This window comes from Lethenteron reissneri, chromosome 65 (genome assembly GCF_015708825.2).
Source record: "Lethenteron reissneri isolate LAM-NWPU_2019-01 chromosome 65, ASM1570882v1, whole genome shotgun sequence".
NCBI lineage: Eukaryota > Metazoa > Chordata > Hyperoartia > Petromyzontiformes > Petromyzontidae > Lethenteron > Lethenteron reissneri.
This window is the reverse complement of record NC_083843.1, coordinates 8,293,241-8,316,424: the sequence shown is the minus strand read 5'-3', so window position 1 is coordinate 8,316,424 and position 23,184 is coordinate 8,293,241. Positions and strand designations below refer to the sequence as shown.

Sequence of the window (23,184 nt, the reverse complement as noted above, 5' to 3'; positions counted from 1 at the left end):
CCCAACCGCTCACCCAACCGCTTACCCACCTACACACTCACACACCTTAGATTAGCACGGTTGACTACGTTAGGTGTAAAAGAAGTTCAACATACAAACAACCACCGTCCACTCAGAATAAAACGGTGTCATAGGAATACAAAATTAAAAAATTATTGACAGATGAACAGAGGGTGCATGAAGCCAGTAGTTAAAATATTAGTTGATAAAAGTTTAAGACCATTACAGACTGTGAAGCTTAAACAAACAGGCCTTGCAAGAAAAAAATGGATAAAGACAAAGATAGAAAAAAAAAGTTCACCTGTACATCAGAATGTTTGCACAAGGTGCGGTTCGATTGTGCAATGCACACAGCCTGACCCTAGCCAGTCAATCAACCTATGGGACAAACCATTATCGCTGCGTCCCTGGCTGCTGCTGCTGGATTTTGTTTGTACAAATATTATATCACTTGAGACCAGTCAAAGCTATTTATGTATGTCTGTTGGACTTCTTCCACACCGTACGTAGCCAACCGTGTTAATTGGAAGTGCAGGGGAAGGACAACAAACTAAACACAAAAATCTGTAAATTTCGATTTAAAGCTTTCGTGACTGCGGGAATTCATCTTCTTGGTTCTTTCGGTAAAGTCACGTAGAAGGGACGTAATAAAATAATAAAAATAAAACATAATAAAATAATTCTCACGACGTTTCGGCCACAACGCAAGCAGCCGTCCTCAGGTGAAGAACAGGTCTGTCGATAAGACAGAGTCTGAATGACACGTCCTAGGATTGGAGCGTCTATTCAGCTTAAATAGACGCTCCAAGCCTAGGACGTGTCATTCAGCTTAAATAGACGCTCCAAGCCTAGGACGTGTCATTCAGACTGTCTTATCAACAGACCTGTTCTTCACCTGAGGACGGTTGCTTGCGTTGTGGCCGAAACGTCGTGAGAATTATTTTATTATGTTTTATTTTTATTATTTTATTACTTCCCTTCTACGTGACTTTACCGAAAGAACCAAGAAGACAAAAATCAGTTTTAGCTAACACAGTGCGTGACTGTAACGCCACGTCTACACAGGTGAGCCCAGCCGCCGTGTGGAACATTCCAGGGCGTGTCTCGAGATATTTATAATTTAACTGTAGGTGAAGTCAGTTAATTTTCTTGTTCGTCTCCGCTGCGTGAGCTGCTCACACAGCGTCTCCTGAACAGAACACACCTCGACAATGTTAATCAACATCTCACGATATTATAAACATAAAGTATTTTTGTTGAAATATATTCTCTGAGGCATAGTGAGGAACTATTTTGGGTGCATCCTCGGGTCATGGCGAGCGCAGCTCCCGCTGACAACGTGGACCGTGAGTTGACCTGCTCCATCTGCCTGGAAACGTTTGACTGCCCCTCCACGCTGAGCTGCGGCCACTCGTTCTGCCTCCAGTGCCTGGAGGATGCCTGGAAGGAGACAGACTTCTACTGCTGCCCGCAGTGCCGCAAGACCTTCCCTCGACGACCCCAGCTGACCAGGAACGTAACGATCGCCAACCTCATAGAGCAGCTGCGAGTAACTGAGACCATGGCTGCTGCTGTATTCTGTGACAACTGCCCAAAAGGCAAGACGCTTGCAGTGAAGACCTGCCTCAGGTGTGAGACGTCCTTCTGCAGGGAACACCTCGTGCCTCACCTGAAAAATACGAAGTTTAAAGATCACGTCCTGGTTTCATCAGATGTGAACCCTGAAGAACGCAAGTGCAAGAGGCACAACGAGGAGCTCAAGTTCTACTGCAAGCAAGACCTCAGCCTCGTGTGCAGGGACTGCACCATCGCAGGAGACCACACGGGTCATAAGTTCGTCACACTGGAGGATGAGCATCAGACACGGAAGGTGAGGCCCGCGTGGGTTGAGTTGGAGTCACTCAGGAGCGAACAATACCATGACCTGGATCCATAAGAGTGGTACTACAACAACATCTCATTAAATGAAGACCATCAGGATGGGATGATTCTCTTTTCGCGCTCTTTTTTCTTTCAAGCTGACTTCCTTGGACTCTGTTCTGGTGGGCAGTTATAGAACGATCACTGTGGAGGACTCCGTGTGGAGTGGGGCTGAGAGGAGCCGCATAGGAAGTTGAACCTCCTTTGGTGGACTCGTCTCTTACAGAATGGAGTTGGAGCAGAGACGCGAGCGGTGGAGGAGAAGAGGAAGAAGGCGGAGGCGTCCGTGGGACGGATGAAGGCCGCTCGCAAGGCCGTGCAGGTACCACACGTGGGCTTTGTTATCCTGTGACCTCCACCCTGCGTGGAGTCTGTGACTCTCTCCCTGTGAGAACAACTCCGTAGATTCAAGTTAATTTTGATAGTCTTTAGTCAGTGTGTAATAACTGTGCAGGATATTGCATGATTATGGCTATGGGTGCTTGAAATATAAATGATTTAAAAAAAAATGCAACGTTTATATGTAAAAAAAAGTTAATATCTCGTGAGACTACACAACACTTCGCAGGCTAACTCGAATGACTTGCAATGAGTGAGATAAAATAACGCAGTATGGAGTAACTATTGTATTGAATTAGAAACTAGAAATTAAACGAGTAAAGATGAAGATGAAATGACAGGAAATCGGCTGTTAAATGACAGAATAAATACAAGAGACGCGAGATCAAGAGAGTTCGGGAATGCTGGAAAAAAATATTGCTCTCATGACACGCACCCAACTCTCAAGCCAACATAACAAAAGAGTCTGAATATTTCAAACATTTTAAATTGAATTGCACGAATAGTGATGTTAACGTGATTAAATCTTAGTGCAAGACATTTTATTGGTAAGGCTAATTACGTAATCATGTCTACTTTTGATATGTTTTCAACGATGTTGCTATGAGCCTGTTTGTGTTTTCGCATGCAAAAGTATACATTGTAATGTAGGGCATCAGATCAGCTGGTGATATTTAAAAGAAACGTGGAAAATATTCCTAACAAAAACATATAAGCAGATAAAAGTCTCCATTATATATCTGCCTCTATAAAAATCATGAGAAAAAATGTACACATCCTATCAGCTCCACGATGTGGGAGTGCATCGTTTCAAAAGTATTGATCCGGTAAAAGCAAACTCTGGACTAATTTCCACACCCAGTGTCTCGGTATCAGTCAGGCTTGCTTGAGGTAAGGCTGATGTACTACCCTATGTTTATAGGCAAAGGCCCTTTTGTAATGATATGGGTCCTAGTTGGATGCCAAATTATATAATACCCAACACCAACATAATCGCTAGACTCTTTGCAGAGAATATAACAATGACATAAACAGACATTATACTGGTAGGAACCTCTGGTTACACCAGCCCCCAGGGGATTATTTTGTCCGTCGTGCATTCCAAATATGGGAGGGGTGGGTGGGGCTGGGTAGAGAGGGGAGGGTGGGGAGTGGCTGGGTGGGGAGGGGCTGGGTGGGGAGGGGCTGGGTAGGGAGGGGAGGGTGGGGAGGGGCTGGGTGGGGAGGCAGGGGCTGGGTGGGGAAGGCGGCCACAGCATTCAATCTCTACATTTAAGCCGCCAATTCGTTGAGCCATCATTCGAGGAAAGGTCACTTCCGAATCGTATACAGCTCAGTGGGCCCTGTCTGGTCAAAAACACGTTCCTTCGGAGTGGGCCGGTAGGAACTTGGTTGGACAGCGCGGCGTTCAGGGGGGGGGGGGGGGGGGCAGTTGGATGAGTGGGCATGTTTACCCTTCCCCCCACCCTCCCCAACATCGTCAACAAATCGCGGCATAGCTCGGTGTTCGGTGGGGAGGTGCATGGGTGGGCGGAATTCCGGATATGCATGACAGACAGACAAGTAATCCCTGGTGGGCAGTGTGGAACCTGTTGTTCCTACCTGTATAACACTCTAGGTAACTAAGACTCACACACAAATACACTCACGCTCACACTCTCAGACTCGAGAACCTTCTGGATGGCTCTCGGCCCCTGACCCATACCTACTGCCTTCTATCACTTGACCACAGCCACTATTCTTGATCCTTCCCCTGTCTGTCCCTTAACCTGTCATTTCCCTTTGTGGCCCCTAGTCTCTTCCTTTGCTATTTACCCTGTCATTACCCCCTGTGACCGCTAGTCCCCTGTACTGTTTTCACACGTATTTGTCAGTTTTGTTCAAAAGAACGTTAAGGATGAAGGTATCCAGGGGGACAAATTAGAGGTGATACAGAGGATGTAATCATGCATTGATATGGAGGCATCAAGGTCAAAGTGGGCGGCCAGGTGGTATAATGGAACAAGAGGCTAGGCGGTCGATGATTACACAGGCGTCAAAGATGGGGAGGATGGTGGCTTGGACTATATAATTACTGGCCAGATTATCAATGTAAAGGACAAGATAACACCTAGATACATAAAGTTATTGACCTGTTAAGTGGGAGCTCAACGACAATGTCGAGGCAGGGAAATCTAGGTTTGAAATATCCAGAAAACAATGTGACTTTGGTCTTCACAGCATGGTATATGAATTGATAGAGTCTATCGCATGCCCCTTTGCAGGATTCCATGGTCCAGACCAAGGCTCGCATCTCAGGTGAGTTCACCCGTATGAGGGCGACGCTGGATGAAGAGGAGAGGGCAGCTCTGGATCGCGTGGACATGAAGGGGCGTGAGCTCCTGTCCCAGATCAAGGAGAACATCGCTCATTACAAACGTGAGATCAGCGACCTCCAGGCAGCAGCAACGCGCCTGCGCGCTCTGCAGGAGGAGAGGGACTCGCTCACATTCCTGCAGGTAGAGCGCTCACGGAGCCAGGACAAGTGCCCCAGTTTGCGTATATTTGTTGCGTTTTTTTTAACATGGCACATGCGATGCAACTCAACGCAAGGATAAAGCATTGCCAATACAATGTATAGCCCATTCATTCTGAAATTAAATGAGGAATCAAGTCCACTGACGTGAATTTGCATATTCTGATAAAAATATAAATTACTTTTGAAATTCAAATTCATAAATAAATGATTAACACGCAAATCCCTCGAGTTAATCCGTTGGTAATGTCTGCACATATTGGCATTTTAAATTGTAACCGCATGGTCCTGTAATGTGCAACAGATTGAGATTTCTTCACACTACATTTTAATTATTGATGCAACCAAATGTAGACCAACCATCAGTCATGCTGAAAATAGAAGTGCTTTTAACTCTAAGAAATACAGAGGGCTTTGTTTTTCAGCACTGACTGCTGATGAGACCAATGTGGAGATTGCCTGCTTCAAAAAATGTTCACCCTGTTAAACTATCGACTCTGCTAACGCGATTCTCTGGGTGTAATTCACCCTCACAGTGCGTACTTAATTTGAATATTAGTTCACAATCACTGCGAATCGACATCGAATGCTACGGACGCTTCCTGTGACATTGGGTACCGAGTGGCAACGGTTTAAAGGCTACACCTTGCTGATGAGAACCATCGAGTCCGAACGACTTGTTTACAACCAACAACACTGGGATATGCGAATGGCTGAGCGCAGCCCAGCTCATCGCGTCTATGAATCACCGTGTGGTTAACGTGGCTGGAGATGAACTGACTCGCGCCGCCTGTGTCTGACTCCTGCAGGTTCACCTAAAGGAGACAAACCGGTATGGACTCATGAAGTCACACAAATTAACACATGGGGTGACTCCGTGTGTGGGATATGGGCTGCGTGATGATGATAATGTGTGTAATGATGATGTGTGGTATGATGATGTGTGGTATGATGCTGTGTGACATGATACTGTATTATTTGACCTTTTTGCCTGTATCATAGTATAGTGACTGACTCAGAGACACAAAGAGTAGGAGGCACTCTATTTATTAAACGGCCTTCACAGTTCACACATGGTAACTATGATTCCCAGTCAGGACAGCGAGTAGACTGCCTGACTGGCGATGCTGAGATGGTGTAGACGGAGACGAAGACTCTAGCAGCAGGAGCACGACAGGATCCCACTCCACACGACAGCCCCGAGGTCCCCTCCCGGGGCCCCTCTTATACTGTCAGCGTGGCCTCGCTATGCCCTGGCCACGCCCCTCTTCTGGAACCTACTAGCAGGTTCTCGATGTGTCCCTTTCGTGACCCTTCCCCTACATCCATCTCTGATCTATCACGTGACCTGTCAGTCAGGGCTTCTGTAAGCTGCAAATCTGATGGCGCGGATTCCCTCCGGCCACCCAACGTGGTCCAGCTTCGTGATTCTCCCAACTGACCCAGAGCCCTTCCGGGCTCCCACCTATATCCCCTTCACCACGTGATCCTGTCTCCTCCCTCTCACCATGCCCTTCCGAACCTTCCAGATCTGGCCTCCCCATAGCTCCTTGCTGGCTCCGCCTTTAGGTTCCGCCCCCACTCACCTCGATTCCGATTGGACCCGAGGTGAGCGGCGGACCTTCACATACGCCCCCATACTGGGCTCCGCCCCCCAATACCCCGGGCCGTATGATTGGCCCAGAGCCCAGCAGTGAACCCCGCTTACGCTCGCATTACATGACCCCCCCCCCCCCACCCTGATGTAAAGGACCAAGATGAAAATAATGCGAGCGATGGCAACACCTCCAAGAACCACAACAGGCACAACAGAGAACAACAATAATGACGAATACAATCAACGTAAGGGAAGGGATCTGCATCGAGTGCGGGCCGCCGGCCCGTCCTTCATGAGAACCGGCGCCCTCAGAGACCGCAGTCCGGATGGGGTTGGAGCGACGGAGCCGGAATCATCCGCCACTGGTGGAGGCCCGTCCTTTGCAGAACCCCGCGCATCAGAGAGGCCCGAAATCGGGGCCCCCTGCAGCCACAACCTCGGCGGGGTTAGAGGGGCAGTGGAAGCAGGTGCTCCCGTCGCCGTGGTAGGCCCACCCGATGCAGAAATCCCTGTGTCCGGTAGGATCACCGTCGGCCCGTCTACAGGAGGCACGACAGGCACGCTTGCAGGTTGAACAGGCAAGGGCAGTGGCACGTCGGACGCGACAGACACCGGCAAGGCAATGTTAGGAGATGACGCATCGACACGAGGGGCAACGTAGGGCTTCAATTGGGACGTGTGGATGTACCAACGGCGCGACCCGACACGAACGCGTGCGGACTGGGTACTAGGAACCTCAATCAGCACCACTGGGCCTTGCCAAGGTTGGTGCAATTTAGGGGAGGTCCCCACCGGCACCTGTGGGCAGTGGAGCCAGGCCATGTCCCCCACCCGCCAAGGGGACACACGATGAGAGCGCCAAGCACACCGTTCGTTCCGGGCCTGGGTCTTGGCCGTAGCCAATCGGGCCATGTCCCACGCTTCCGCCACGCGCCGAACGGACTCGCGAATATGATCGGGGAGGTTTTTAACAGGACCCTTCGTACATGTGTCAAGTTGCACCTCCACAGGCAGCACATTCTCGCGACTATACATTAAAAAGAAAGGTGAATACCCCGTCGACACAGGTGGTGCCATCCAGTAAGCGGAGAGCACTCCCGGAATATGCAAATCCCAATCGGCCTAATTCTCACTAACCGTATGGCAGAGCATGGCCAACAGGGTCTGGTTCAACCGTTCAACCATCCCATCAGTTTGTGGATGGTAGGGGGAGGTCCGAACTTTCTTAGTTCCCAAAGCGTCGCACACATCCCGCAGCAGGTTCGAAGAAAAATTTCGCCCTTGGTCCGTGAGCAGTCGTTCCGGCGCCCCCTTGTCCATCACGTACCCGAACAGGAATGCCTCCGTGACTTACGACGCCGACTGGTCGGGCAAAGGCCAAGCCATTGGCCATCGCGAAAGATATTCCACCCCGACCAACAGAATGTCCAACGCCACCAATTTGTTAACCTGCATCACTTTAATCGATTGCACCGGGGGAACATACGGTTGTTTGGGCGGCTTCCGCCGGGCACAGTCGGAGCACGCCTGAATGTGCCCAACAACGTCAGTCATCATGCCGTGCGAAAAATAATCACGTTGTAACGTCAACAAGGTTTTCTGCACCCCGAGATGTAACAACTTTTTAGTGTGTAGAATCCGAATCAACTCGTACCGCAACGACAACGGAACGACAAGGCGCCAGCGACCCTGCAAGTCCTCTTTCCACATCAACAATCCGTCCCAGAGAGCTGCTCCCGGCATCCCATCAGATGACGGATACCCCTTCGACTTTGCAACCTGACTCCGCAAGGCTGCAAGCGAGTCATCGAGCAATTGTTCACGAAGCCACACGGAACGCGGAAAATTCAAAACCCCATCAGCCGGCTCCGGGCACGTGGAAGCCGCGGGCTTCTCCACAGCAGATATGACAGGCCGCGGGGGCTGTGGAACCCGCGTACACGTATTCGTGCCCGAGGTACACGTGCAGGCGGACCCATGCGGCAGTCGGGAGAGCGCTTCCGCATTAGCATGACACGAACCTTTACGGTATTGAATGTCAAACGAGAAATCCTGCAAAGTTTCCAGCCATCGTGCCAGCTGGCCAGATGGCTCGTCAACTTTCAAGGAGTATTGCAAAGCCGCATGGTCCGTGTGCACAATGAATTTCTGGCCATACAGATACGGCCGGTATTGGCGGACAAAATGCACGATAGCTAACAATTCCCGCTGGGTGACGCATTAGCGGGTCTCAGCCAGAGAGAGAACGTGACTCCCGTAAGCCACAATGCGTTCGATGCCACCCTTACACTGCGATAGGATGGCGCCAATACCCATATCACTAGCGTCGGTATCCAAAATGAAAGGCAAAGCGAAATCAGGGTAATCCAGCGTCGGTGCTGATGCCAACCAATTGCGTAGGCCGCAAAACGCCTTCTCCTCCTCCGGCCCCCATTTTAACCTCTGATTCTTTGCCATAAGGAGGTGCAGCAGCCTAGCGATCGTAGCAAAATTTGGTACAAATCTGCGGTAATAGGAAGTGAACCCGACAAATCGACGTACGTCCCCCACCGTGGCCGGAGTCGGCCAGTCCCAAATGCACGCCGTCTTGTCCGGGTCTCTGGCCACACCATCAGGGCTGACAATGTGACCCAAATAGCGCACGGAGTGTTGCAAAAGGTGACACTTCTTGGGCTTAAATTTCAAATTAGCGGAACGCACCCTAGCAAAAACAGCATCCAATCTCTTAAGATGCTCCTCAAACGTGAGGCTGAAAACAATGACGTCCAAATATATCAGGCACGTGTCCCATTGCAGGCCGGTCAACACGAGTTCCATTAACCTTTGGAACGTAGCAGGGGCGGCGTTCAATCCCATGGGGAGACAATTTAACTGAAAAAGCCCCTGCGGTGTACGGAAAGCTGTCTTTTCCCTCGACAACTCGTCCAGGCGGAGCTGCCAGAATCCCAAGGAGAGGTCGAGGGTCGAAAAAAATATCGCCCCAGACAAGGCATCGAGGAAATCATTCATACGCGGCAGGAGGTACGCGTCTGCAACCAACACTTTATTTAGCCTCCAAAAATCAACACAATCGCAGGCTACCATCCTTTTTAAATCTTTTATATTAAGTTCGCTTGCGTGCTTGCTTGCTTGCTTGCTTACGACCGTGCAAACCTTTTGGTCGTTTTTTAACCCACTTCCCGTGATCCAATCGAGCTGACATTTTGCACACAGACTCGTTGTGCGAGACAATTAATTCATAATCAACGTTTTTGGGTTTAGATCGCGTTATTTATAAATGTGTCGTAACCCTCCACCACCCGACACGGCCAATCAGTAAAAAAGTGTCACGTTGACAAAAGACAAATAGTTCACTGCTTTAGCCCACCGGTGTGTTGAAGCCACAACATTTACAATTTGAGTACGACGTTTCGTTGGTAATTGCATCCAGCATCATCGGGCAATTCGCCAGAATGGTGAGGCTCTGCTGTGTCACCCGTTCTTATATAGAGCAGCAGCAGGGTGACGTCATCATTAACTCATTAACTCATCAGGTGCAAAGATTCAAGGGGGGAGTGATTGTAATTATATACTAGATTAGCCTGATTACTAATCTAGTATATAATTACAATCACTGTCCCGGCGCCGGCGCGACCAGAGTGACCAAGTCCAGCAAAACGGCCCGCAGCGAGTCAATTTGCTCTGCTACGTGCCAGTAGCCATCGTCGGCGCCCGAAGATGTAGAAGGTTCGGCTCCCGCGACGATATCTTGCACTCCCGCAGTGTCGCTTGCCGCCGTCCCATCCACGCCATCCGTGTCCGGGACCGCCACCGCTTGAGGAAGGTCCCCGTCGTCATCTGAAGAAGGTGTTGGTTGATTTTTTCTTTTTGAGATGTTTTGACATCTCGAACCGCTTCTGACCCCAATGTAATAAAGGACTTCACCACACACTGCTTGGTCTCCATCACTCTTTATTCTAGTTGACACTCGCACCCCGCTGGTCCCGACAGCGGACCCGCTGCTCCTCGCGCGCGCCCCGCACGTGCTCTCTCGTCAGTCTTTTCGCTTCCTCCGCTCCGCACACCGCTGGCCGACGGTGTGCTAAAGCTCCTCCAGCCACATGGCTGATGGCGCGGATTCCCTCCGGCCACCCAACGTGGTACAGCTTTGTGACTCTCCCAACTGACCCGGAGCCCTTCCGGGCTCCCCCAAATATCCCCTTCACCACGTGATCCTGTCTCCTCCCTCTCACCACGCCCTTCCAAACCTTCCAGATCCGGCCTCCCCATAGCGCCTTGCTGGCTCCGCCTTTAGGTTCCGCCCCCACTCACCTCGCTTCCGATAAAATCTGTGATCTGGTTCCATCTGTAAAAGATGTGATTCCGGACATACAGTACCCTGGCGTTTACAAACCGAGTTGCCTCTGTGGTAGTATTTACATTGGAGAAACCAAACGACATGTCTCTGACCGCATCCGTGAGCACAAAGCAGACCTAAAACACGGAAGGACCAACACCTCGGCCATGGCAGATCACTGTTATAATTCAGTGGGCTCACATTACATTGATTTCTCCAAGACAGAGGTTCTTTGCAAGCCATCTGGCTACCATGAGAGGTTCGTTCATGAGGCTATTCACATATACATATGTAATAAAGGACTGTCAGGCGATGTAAGTCTCCGTTCGTCCTTTATTTGGGTTCTTGTTCTCCGCACCCCGCTGGCCTCCTCCTCGGACCAGCATCGTCTCTCGCGCTCCCCGCGCACTCGCTTCCTCCTCAGCTCCTCCACTCGTCCGTCACCCCGCTGGTCCTGACAAGGGACCAGCGTCTCCTCTCGCGTGCCACGCACGCCCTGCTAGCCACTCCGTGAGCCCCGTGTGCCCCGCACACTCTGCTAGCCACTCCGCTAGCCCCGTGTGCCCCGCACACTCTGCTAGCCTCTTCGCTAGCCCCATGTGCCCCACACACTCTGCTAGCCACCCTGCTAGCCCCATATGCCCCGCACACCCCGCTAGCCACCCCGCTAGCCCCGTGTGCCCCGCACACTCTTCTCTCGCTCTGCACACCGCTGGCTGACGGTGTGCCAAGCCCCATCAGCCACGTGGCTGATGGCGCGGCGGCCACCCAACGTGGTCCCGCCTCTTCACTCCATCGACTGCCCTCGATCTCTTCCGGGCTCCTCTCTATAACCTCTCTCTCACGTGACCCTGACTCCTCCCTTCCGGATCGTCAGATCCCCTCTTCCCATACTGCCCTGCTGGCTCCACCTCCAATACCCCGGGTCGTGTGATTGGGCCAGAGTCCAGCAGAAACCCCATTCACGCTCGCATTACACATATACAAACACAGAGACAATTTCAACCGAGAAGATGGATTCTGGCTTAGCAATCATTGGCAGGATTTGATAAACCATTTCGGGTCTTAATTTATTGTGTTCACGCTTACGGTGATTTTCAGACCGCATTCCATTTTCTGCTCCCCCCTCCTCTTTTCCGAACATATATGACCTCATCCATCTGGCAAACTGCCAAATGGCTGTCCTTGGTGCTGACGTTAGAACAAACCGCCACTTTTTTCAAAATTTCTTGCTGTGGATTTAACACCTGGTGACGATTGCTTGTGTTGCAGTCGAAACGTCGTGAGAATTTGTATTGTTTTATATTTATATTATTTTATTATTTCCCTTCTGCGTGACTTTACCGAAAGAACGAAGAATATGAACCCCTGCAGTCATGAAAGCTTTAAATCAGGTGTTAAGATGTTCAAACAGCAATAGATACCTTTGGAAAGGACTCAAGCCTGCATTAAACCACACGTACTTGTTATGAACCTGCAAACAAACATGCTCACTGTTCGCCTTTGGCTTTCTCTGGTCTGACACTGGTGAGACTAGGCCATAAAGAAGGTTGTCTCTGTTCTAGGCCAATCAGTTTCAATGGCATTGCATCATATATGATTATCAGAGAATGTTTGTTTGCATGTTCACCACAAGTACGTGTGGTTAATGCAGATTTGATTCCTTACAAAAAAGTATCTATTTGGTGTTTGAACATCAGAGCACCTAGTTTTTTGGCAGAAAAGGCAAAACCTATTCTTATTTTTCATAAGATGATGCTGGGTAAGACCCGGGCTGTGTGATGCTGCTGTGAGTAATGATGCTGTGAATGATGATGCTGTGTAATGATGCTGTGTGCGTTGGTACTGTGTAAGACACGGGCTGTGCGAGTCACTTTTGGTTCTGGTCTCACAGGAGAGACGCTCAGAAGGGATCTCCACCCTCATCTCCCAAAAAAAAAGACATCGCCTCGATCAGTGCCCTGCAGGGAGCTGTGGTCAACCTGCTGGCATTCATGTGTGAGTACCACGGACTATTGCCATGTGTGCATCTGCTATTGTGCATGTGTAGTGACATAAGAAGGGAGGGGCTGCTGGGGGCTCTGGGTTCCCGGGCGGGTCCAGACGCTTAAGCCTCTGGGCGCCAGGCGCTGGGTTCCCAGGGGGTCCAGACGCTTAAGCCTCTGGGCGCCAGGCGTTGGGTTCCCAGGGGGTCCAGACGCTTAAGCCTCTGGGCGCCGCCAACGGGGGGGGGGCTGTGTGTGCTCTGTGGGATGTCTGGTGGCGCACACGGCCCCACCCCTTGTTGGACCAGGCATAAAAGGAGAGCTCCCTGGACGATCGGGGCCCAGTTGTAACTCAATACCCAAGACCCACGACCAGCCATCTGAAGACCCTGGGATGCTGTGAGAGCCAGCGCTGGGACTCTGGAACTCCCGACTCTACGACCTTGTGAGGGCGAGTTCCGGAGCGTAGCCAGAGTAGAGTATCTAGGCTGTGTAGCTTGGCTGTGTACCTAGGCTGTAACAGAGTATCAGGACTGTTGGAGAGTTGGACTGTTGGAGTGTTGTATTGTAATAAAGAAGTTACCTCTACAAGTGTCTCCGGAACCCGTTACACATGCAATTGTGCTTGTACATGTACGTTGCAGAGCGGTAGTATAGTGGTTAGTTTGCTGCGCTATGAAACTGGCATCCTGAGTGTGAATCCCGCTCAAGGCCAACACCAGTGATGGGTTATCTGAACCGGTCCTGGACCTCCCGTAGGTCCACTCAGCCTCAAATGAGTACCTGGTGCGGTGTGTAAACATACCACTAGTGAGACAAAGGCGGATCGGCCGTGGTGCTGGCCACTCACCCCATCGTGTGCCGTGTGGGCCTTCATAGGTGCTTACTAACAGCACTTTCCCCAAAAGTCTGTTGAGGATATACGGGGTATCGTGTCTTTGTAATAGTGTATAGATATATATTGAACTTCTTTCACACCAACTGTGATAATCGGAGGTGTATGGATGTATGGTTGAGCGAGAGTAAGTATGGATGTCCAGTCAAAATGGGATGGTTTGTGCACTGAGATACAAACATGGTCACCAACAGGCTATTCACGGCCCTGGCTAACATCAGTGGTGAGTGGATTCAGAACCAATTTGGAGCTCTCCTAGGTCCACTCAGCCTTAATGAGTACCTAGGACGTCTTGTAAACAATCACCAATGCAGACACAAAGGCTGCCTGTAGGATACCCAAGGAGCATACGTCCAGACTAAGAAACTTTTAGGAGTCTTAGGCTTCATGTTAACAGTTTGATGCAGAGAGAGTCAAACTAAGGCACTTTAAGAATTCTTAGGTTCCCCAGTTAATGGCTGATGCTCAGAGCCAGACAAAGACATAACCATGGTCAACCTTGTCTATCACGAACTGTACGTGCACACACACACATTACGACTATACTGTATTCATTAGACGATAATATATAGCACACACACTAGGGTATTTCACTATTACATGGGCTCCATTGATATTACACGCGAGTATTATCCAGTGAGGATGATGTTGGCCAAAGTAACCATTGTAGCAGATTAATCAATGACTATAAGTCTTCTCTGTGATAGATGTCATCATCAGACTCGAGCCAACTGCATCACCATTGTGATGCATATGGTTCATTGTTAATGCTGTAGGCTCATAACCAGACTAAGACAGCCTAATGATTCTCATTCATTCATAATGCTTGAAGCTGCTATATCCCTACTAAGGCACAGTAAGGATTATTGGGGTTCAATGTTAATACTCGAGGCTATCATTGTGACTGACCATGTGTATCAATGTACATACATACAGATACATTACTATTGCCCATGTATTGCAATACCTCTACGTTAACATACAGCACACACACGAGTGTAAAGAAGTATTACATGAGCTCTATTAGCACTATACGTGTGTATTATTCAATGAGGATGCTGTTGCTATGCTGTGTGTGTGTTTTACACAGAGACACTGTGGCTGAGATTCTTATGATTAATTATTAGTACTTGAGGCTGCGATATCCAGACTCACACAGTTAGGATTCATAGAGTTTAGTGTTAATGCCTAAAGCTCTAAGACTCAAAGGCACGTTTCGGATTCTGTGTTACAATTCAGAGGTTAATCAGACAGCCAATCAGACAGCCAGCCGGCTTGACCTTAGTTGACCGTCTAACTCACTACCTAGCCAAAAAGGTAAACTACTAAAAAACATATATCAATATACCTACACATTAAAATATAGCACATACACACAGATGAGTGCAAATCACTATTACTTGACCTCTATTAACATTACACATGTGTATAATTGAGTGAGGATGCTATTGCTTTTCTGCGTGTGAGTCTGACACACACACGCTAGGGCTGAGATGTTTAGGATTCATTATTAGTGCTTGAGGCAGTGAGATACATACACCTTGAGGATTCTTAGGGTTGAGTGTTACAGCCTGAAGCTCTCAGAATCAAAGGCAACTTTAGGTTTCATTAGACAACCAGGCCAAGGCATCAGCAAAGTTGCCCGTGGAAATCACTACACAGGCAACAACAAATTAATTACAAAAGAACACGTATGAACATATACCAATACGTTGATATAGACAGAGATCCCTTGTATGGCCTTAACAGACTGTTGGGGAAAGTGCTGTTAGCGAGCTCCTATGAAGGGGTGGGTGGCCGGCACCACGCCCGACCGCCTTTGTCTCCCCAGTGGCGATGTTTAAACACCGCAGTCAACACTACACTATCACACACACACACACGAGTGTACATCACTACACTATCACACACAAACACGAGTGTACATCACTACACTATCACACACACACACGAGTGAACATCACTACACTACCACACACACACGAGTGTACATCACTACACTATCACACACACACACACACAAGTGTACATCACTGCACTATCACACACACACACACACACACGAGTGTACATCACTACACTATCACAGACACACGAGTGTACATCAATACACTATCACACACACAGTGTACATCACTACACTATCACACACACACGAGTGTACATCACTACACTATCACACACAGAGAGTGTACATCACTAGACTATCACACACGAGTGTACATCACGACACTATCACACGAGTGAGCAGCTGGTGCGTGTGTAAACGTCACCACATGGGAGACAAAGGCGGCCGGGCGTGGCGTTGGCCAACCCCAGCCCCTTGTGTGCCGTGTCGGCCTTCACAGCCACTCACCAAAAGCACTTGCTGATACAATCTGTGAAAGGTTATACGGGAGATCGTTGAGTTTGTTGTACACACACGGACGCTACGGCGTGTTGATATCCACGCTGCTGATGCTGCTGCTGCTGCTGCTGCTTCTGCGATCCACTGCCCCACCTCCTGGCACCTCGCAAAGCCCCGCAGGGGCTGCGCCTGGGCAGGGCTCGCACGGGCAGCCACCACAACCATGCCTAGCAGGTGCTACAGGCTGCGCGGCCACGTGGCGGGGCAGTCACCACCCTGCCTAGCAGGTGCTACAGGCTGCGGGGCCAAGTGGCAGGGCAGCCACCACCCTGCCTAGCAGGTACTATAGGCTGCGGGGCCACGTGGCGGGGCAGTCACCACCATGCCTAGCAGGTGCTACAGGCTGCGGGGCCACGTGGAGGGGCAGTCACCACCCTGCCTTGCAGGTGCTACAGGCTGCGGGGCCACGTGGCGGGGCAGTCACCACCATGCCTAGCAGGTGCTACAGGCTGCGGGGCCACGTGGCGGGGCAGTCACCACCATGCCTAGCAGGTGCTACAGGCTGCGGGGCTACGTGGTGGGAAAGCAGATGGCAGGGCGGGTAAATGCACCGCTGTACTGTACTTCTGTGCTCTCGCCAGCTACGCCGCCTGCCTTCGCCAACGTGTGGTGACCGGCGTGGTGAAGTATGGTCATCCAGCAGTGGATTGACAAAGTGCCCGTTACATGTCATCACACCGATAGCTACGCATAACAACGTTGTATAATAAAGCTCATTATGAATTGCTCTATTGTAGTGTACGTGCGTGTTAGTGCACGAGTGCTATTGTTATCGTGGTGCTGCTGTTACTGCAGATGGACGCTCACCGACTCTGGACCCAAACTCGGCCTACAACAACCTCCAGATTTCCTCGGACCTCAGGACGGTGACGCTGACCGCTGTCTCCCAGGGTCGCCCCGATCACCCAAACCGCTTTGATGCCTGGGACCAAGTCCTGTGCTCCGAGAGCTTCTCGTCGGGTCAGCACTACTGGGAGATGGACCTGGGGGGTGCGGCGAGGAGCTGTAAGGTTGGAGTCGTGTACGGGACGATCGCACGGAAAGGGGGTGGTAAAGAGTGCAGCCTTGGACAGAACGACTCATCCTGGGTTTTATATAAAGATTACAACAGCTGCTACGTGCTTCATGGTGATGTCTGGACCTCAGTGCCGGTGAGGAATCCTCCCCGGAGAGTCGGGTGTCACCTGCACTGGGAGGCGGGGCTGCTGTCGTTTTACCGCGCCGACTCCATGGAGTTGCTGCACTCCGTCCACCACTCGTTTAGTCAACCGCTCTACCCCGCGCTGTGGGTGTATGGTGGTGATGTTGGTAACTCAGTGAGGATTCTGGATCTGAGTCGTGCGTGCTGAGAGCACGGAGTGTGAGCAGCGCAGAGAAACGGGCACAACGCACAGAGACTCACGCACACAAAGACACAGATCCCCCGTGTAGCCTGAACAGACTGTTGGGGCAAGTGCTGTTAGCGAGCACCTATGAAGGCCGGAACGGTACACGAGGAGGTGGGTGGCCAGCACCACGTCCAACTGCCTTTGTCTCCCCAGTGGCGATGTTTACACACCGCACCAGGTACTCATTTGAGGCTGGGTCGACCTAGTGGAGGCCCATGACCTGTATACAAACAACATTGATAGCGATTATATGAATCGGCCTTGGCTCTCACCTAGGTCGACTCAGCCTCAAATTACTACATGGCGCGATGAGCAAATATTACCCCTGTGGATACAAAGGCGGGTCACTCCCAGGATGGCCTTCATAGGTGAACCTCACTAACAGCACTTAACTCAACTGTATTTGAAAGCTATACGGGGGATCTTTGTCTTCGGGTAAGTGGGTTGGTGTGTATGTTTTTGTGGGTCTTTGTTATTGTGTTTGTGTCATTGTTACTGTCTGTGCGTGTCTTTGTGTATTTCTGGGCGTGGTGCTGCCTTCCCACTCCCTCGTGTGTCACAGTACCGGCCTTCATCGGTGCGACTCGCTACTAACAGCATTTGCCCCAACAGTATGTTAAGGTTACACGGGGTGTCATTGTCTTTAGTGTATAGAGAGCCATGTGTGTAGTGTGGGGTGGAGCGGTGATGCAGTGGTTAGCGCACTAGTGGGGGGGGGGGGGCAAGGTTATCTCTGACGCCATCGTCCCTCGCACCGCATCGCACGCCGCGTGGCGCTCAACGCCGAGAGGGCGGAGCTCCACCACAGGCGTGCGGGGAACACGCGTCACGTGACGCTACGGGGTGACGCGCGCCGTCCCCTCGCGGTCACTCACTCGCTGGGTGATAAACCCGGGGTGGGAATGGGATGGCATCACTTGGAGGGGACTACTCCGTGGTGTGTGCCGAGCGTCGCTGAGATAAAGCATTGTTGTTAGAACCAGCGGTCGAATGACCCCCCCACCCAAACTAGTTTATTTTACAGGGCATAGAGAGAGAGAAGCCATTTAACACATAGTAGTAGTAGGAGGTCTTTCGCCACCAATATTATTCATAAAGTTTTGTTTTGATTAATATTTTAATTATCTGCTGTCAGACTTTTGAACCTGAAGCCACAACCTTCGATTTATGGGAAAACGCTTCTGCTGACAATGGGAACTGTGTTTTGACTTTGAAGTGGGATAAAGTTATTAAGCACCTGATATATATCTAGAGTGACGATCTACCTTACAATACGACACGACTAATATTGTTTCAAAACGCATTAATAACACAGACACTGTGTTATTACAGGGATAGAGACAACGCAAACTCCAAATACAGCAGCTTTCAGGGTCGTAATCCAACCCACGACCTCCTTCATACCAAGCGAGGGAGATAACATCTCTGAGCCACCGCAGCGCCTCTCCTTAACATGAGACACCAATCCCGTGTGCACCCAACCTCGAGTCTCAGGCTATTTAGCAACGCGTAGATGATTTGAGACGCATTGATTATATCGTATCAGTTGTGTAATTGTGTGAACTCCAATCAAATTGTGCTCTGGGCTGGGGGTGAGATTTCTACTTGCTTCATTGCTTGCATGGGTTTGACTTTTGTTCTTTAAATTTTTGTGACCCAGGTCACTCTTGTCAATGAGACTCATCCTGATCTCCTGAGTCCTCACCTCGTTAAATTTAAATTCAACTCGACTCGATCATCAGCATCAGCAGAAATATCATCAGCAGAAAAAATAGTAACAGGAGCAACAGCATCAACAGCAGTAGCTCCATCATTATCTTTATCAGCACCAGGAGTAGAACTAGCATCAATAATGATATAATCATTATCAGCAGTAACAGAATCATCAACAGCAGCAGCATCATTATCATCACTCCGTGTAACCGAGACTCATACTGGTTTCTTGAGTTCTCACCTGGTTAAACAAATCGACTTTAACACGTAGGCTTTCACGACCAATTATATCAATGATAAAGGTTTATTGGGTTAGATCACGTAAATGTACATAGACTTGATTGTGTTCTGGGTTACCTGTGAATTGGAATCATTGTATTGTGGGTCAAGGGTCAATGTGTTCAGGGTGAATAAAAAATGAAATCTGAAAATTTATTGTTAAGATTGTCATCCAGGCTGTGAATGTGACTCTCATAGCTGAGACTGACTTGGGTAAACATGTATTTTTTTGGGATGGTTACTCTTGTTTTGTTTTATGGATGTTATATTTTCGGAAATTAAACCCGGGCACGGTTAGTAAATATACAGCCTACGCCTTCACAGGTAAGTTCTGTCTGTAGCCTTGGGCCACATTCCATGGCGCATTTCGTGTTATTTTTTGCTGCACTTTGTCAGTTTGCTTGTTCCTCGTCATCATGAGCTATGATGATGAATGGATCCTGACTGATGGATGATGATGAAGAGCACGATGATGATGATAATGACTACACTTGGTAATGATGACCACCACCTACTCATCTGCACCCAACACTCTCCTCGCCGACACCTGCCACTCCCTAACCTACTACCCCCCCAGCCGTCTACAGAGACCCTCTTTCCCACCTGCCCACACTCACACCTGCTCAGCCATACACCTGCTCAGCCATACACCTGCCCATCTTGCAACCCTCCCACCTGTCCACCTCATGCATATTCAAGCGCCCATTCCCGGCTGATCTCCCTCCCACCTGATCACCTGCAAACCCGCTCAACTCACCCACCCGCACAAAGGCAAAGATCCCCTGTATAGCCTGAACAGACTGTTGGGCAAGTGCTGTTAGTGAACATCTATGAAAGCCAGCACGGCACACGAATGGGTGGATGGCCAGCACCAAGCCCTGCCGCCTTTGTCTCTCGAGTATTGATATTTATACTCTACACCAAGGTAATCATGTGAGGCTGAATCGACCTATGACCAGTTCAGACAATGGTCATTGGTGTTGGTGGCCATGAGTGAGAATTTAACTTGGATCGGCAGGTTCATAGCACAGCACACTAACCACGACAACACCAATCTCCACCTACACACACCTGCACAACCACCCACACGATCACCCTCCTACCCTCCCACCTGATCCCCCACTCATTTACACGTTAAGTTGTGAGATGATTTGTCAAAAAAATAACAATATTAATGGTTACTATTTTTTAAAGACAATTTTAAACAGTTACGCTAAAATAAATACAGAACAAATGAATGGCAATGATATAGATGACATACTTAAAAAATAACTTTTATAATAATGTTTTACAAGGTACGGTTTGGTGCAGAAACCCACAGAGCCTCACCATAGCCAACGACATCAGTCCAAGGGACAAACCATCACCGTTTGCCTGGCCACTCTGGGTTTTGTAAAAGTCGCGACCCGTAAACCCCAACACCGCGGTGTGAATGCAACGCTCCTGTCTACGCAGGTGAGAGTCGATTCGTGTCTTGGTTCGTCGCCGCCGTGTGCGCTCCAGGGACAGCGTCTCTCAGCCACAGCGAGCTACTATTGGTGAGAAGCCACTGAGAGTCGTGGCGAGCGCAGCTCCCACTGAGAGCGTAGCGCGTGGACCTGGCTCCCGTCTGGAAGTGGTCAAAGCCGACCGTGTAACGTGTCTTACGTTGTGTCTAGCCAGCTACGTGCGGTATGAAGCTCGTGTCTGTGACCTTGATCACCTGAGCACATTTCCACGGAGTATCTCGTGAGGTTTGTAACCTCGTGCTAAGTAATGTTGGCTTCCTTGTTCATCTCCGATGTTGTGAACCCCAGGATGTGGATGGTTAAAATATTTTACCGGGAAAGTCGCTCGATTAAACTTCTCGTTCGCAAGGGTGTCCGAGGTGTCAAGTAACACATTCGTAAAAACTTCAATAAAACGATTTACTATGGACTATATTTCGTTATATTTCACCAGGTAAGGTACACTGAGCAATGTAGCTCTTATTCAGAAACGATCTGGCCATCAAATGATGACGAAGTGGCTTATCATAATGTGGAAATGTATTTCAGTAACTTAGTACTCTAAAAGCGTGATGTTGATTCTAAATGAGGGAAAAACGACCACGGTGAGAAAGAGAGACACGCAAACTCCTAATATGCAGCAGGCGTCGGGGTCGGGATCGAATCCACGACCTCCTGCAGACCAGGCGAGGGTGTTAACATCTAAATCACTCCAAATAAAACGTTAAAATCTACATCTTATTCGGTTTACGTTCATGTACAACGTGAAACACAATGATACAGAGCCAAGAACAGAGGCAAGGCATCACACCCATGAGCATTAGAGGGCAGTCAAACGCACGAATGTGCGGTGCGCACTGCCGTTTCATGTGGTACGTTCACTCGCTGTCAAAATAACTCCACGCGTTCGTCAAACACTGCGTGGAGCTTAAAAGTAACATTAATCGACCTTTCAGGCAACGGCCCTACTTCATAGGACATAATTGAGAGTTAATCAAGACTGCGATTATGAATGAGTGTGTAAAGTAGTAACTCGGCAGGAGACGACTTCACGGGTAGCACACTCTTTATTTTCACCAACTTGTAGTTACACGGATGACTAACACCCTACTTCGTTACACGGGTGACTAACACCCCACTTAGCTACTCGGGTGACTAACACCCACTTAGCTACACGGGTGACTAACACCCACTCAGCTACACGGGTGACTAACACCCACTCAGCTACACGGGTGACCAACACCCACTCAGCTACACGGGTGACCAACACCCACTCAGCTACACGGGTGACCAACACCCTCCTTAGCTACTCGGGTGACTGACACCCACTCAGCTATACTGACACGGGCTCTTACGCCCCGTAGCCTTCCAGGACACACCCAGCCAGGGTGCCCGTCTCGGCTCTGGGTACCACCGTCCCGACCCACACGGGCGTCGGACTACGGTCCCCCAGTCTCGGCTCCGAGCCACACAGGGCCCCGGTCCTCACAAGGACGGCGGGACTAGGGGTCTCGGGCCACTACCTCCTCCACCCCGTCTTCGGTCTTCAACTGGTTAACACTGACCACGAGTGCTCTCGCGCGTCTCCCTTTATACCCCTCCTGCGGACGTCGCTGAGAGCACCCACTTATCTGACCAATCGCTGCGCACTCGCTACGATCCTCTTTTCCCAGCTTGTGTCAGCGCGCCTTACCACCGGCGCGCGCGTCCATACCACGCCCACATCGCGTGCCCAACCCCGCGCCCCGTGATCCATCACTGTCGGCGCACGTCATACCACCACTACATCACCCCCTACCACATAGCTCGCAGCCGACCCGGCTGCTAATAAAATATACAACACCCCTTCACCCTATGTGTGCCCCGTAACATAACAACAAAACCCTAACAACACAACATGAACACCGCAATCCGCAAAACCCAGCAACTGCCACACCCACAACAAGAACAATATGCGCAATCCGGCGAGTGGCAACGATAATGTGTATGCGGAAAGAGTAACAATAAAAATAAAAAAATATTTTTCATTTTCTCTTCTTTTCTCTCCGACTCGTGCAGCGTCCCAATGTGTCCGAGAGTCCCTTGAACGGGACATTACCCTGGCAGAGGGGGACCCCGGCAGCGAGGTCGGGCTTTAAACAAAAAAGGAAAATTTACTTTTTTTTTTTTTTTTCATGAAAAGTGTTGCGTCCTAGCCCGAGTCCGCCTTGCCGGTCCGTCGTACGGCACCAGACGCAGTTGGCCATCCGGTGGCGCCGGCAGTTCAGGAAGGCATGGGCCAGGCATCGGGGCTCGCGCGCGCGCCGCGGGTTCCGGTTCCCGA

The 23,184-nt window shown here is 50.0% G+C and overlaps 1 protein-coding gene across 1 annotated transcript in view; it reads left to right on the top strand.

Moving 5' to 3' along the window:
* The first annotated feature begins 1,163 nt into the window (after positions 1-1,163).
* LOC133359458 (E3 ubiquitin-protein ligase TRIM7-like) overlaps positions 1,164-23,184 on the top strand; it is a 58,652-nt gene continuing 36,631 nt past the window's right edge. Inside the window, exons 1-6 of the mRNA XM_061577874.1 lie at positions 1,164-1,870; positions 2,147-2,242; positions 4,524-4,757; positions 5,584-5,606; positions 12,602-12,705; positions 16,790-17,332. Of these exons, the coding sequence (XP_061433858.1) occupies positions 1,313-1,870; positions 2,147-2,242; positions 4,524-4,757; positions 5,584-5,606; positions 12,602-12,705; positions 16,790-17,332 (1,558 nt within the window). The 5' untranslated portion in view covers positions 1,164-1,312. The remainder of the gene's footprint in view (positions 1,871-2,146; positions 2,243-4,523; positions 4,758-5,583; positions 5,607-12,601; positions 12,706-16,789; positions 17,333-23,184) is intronic.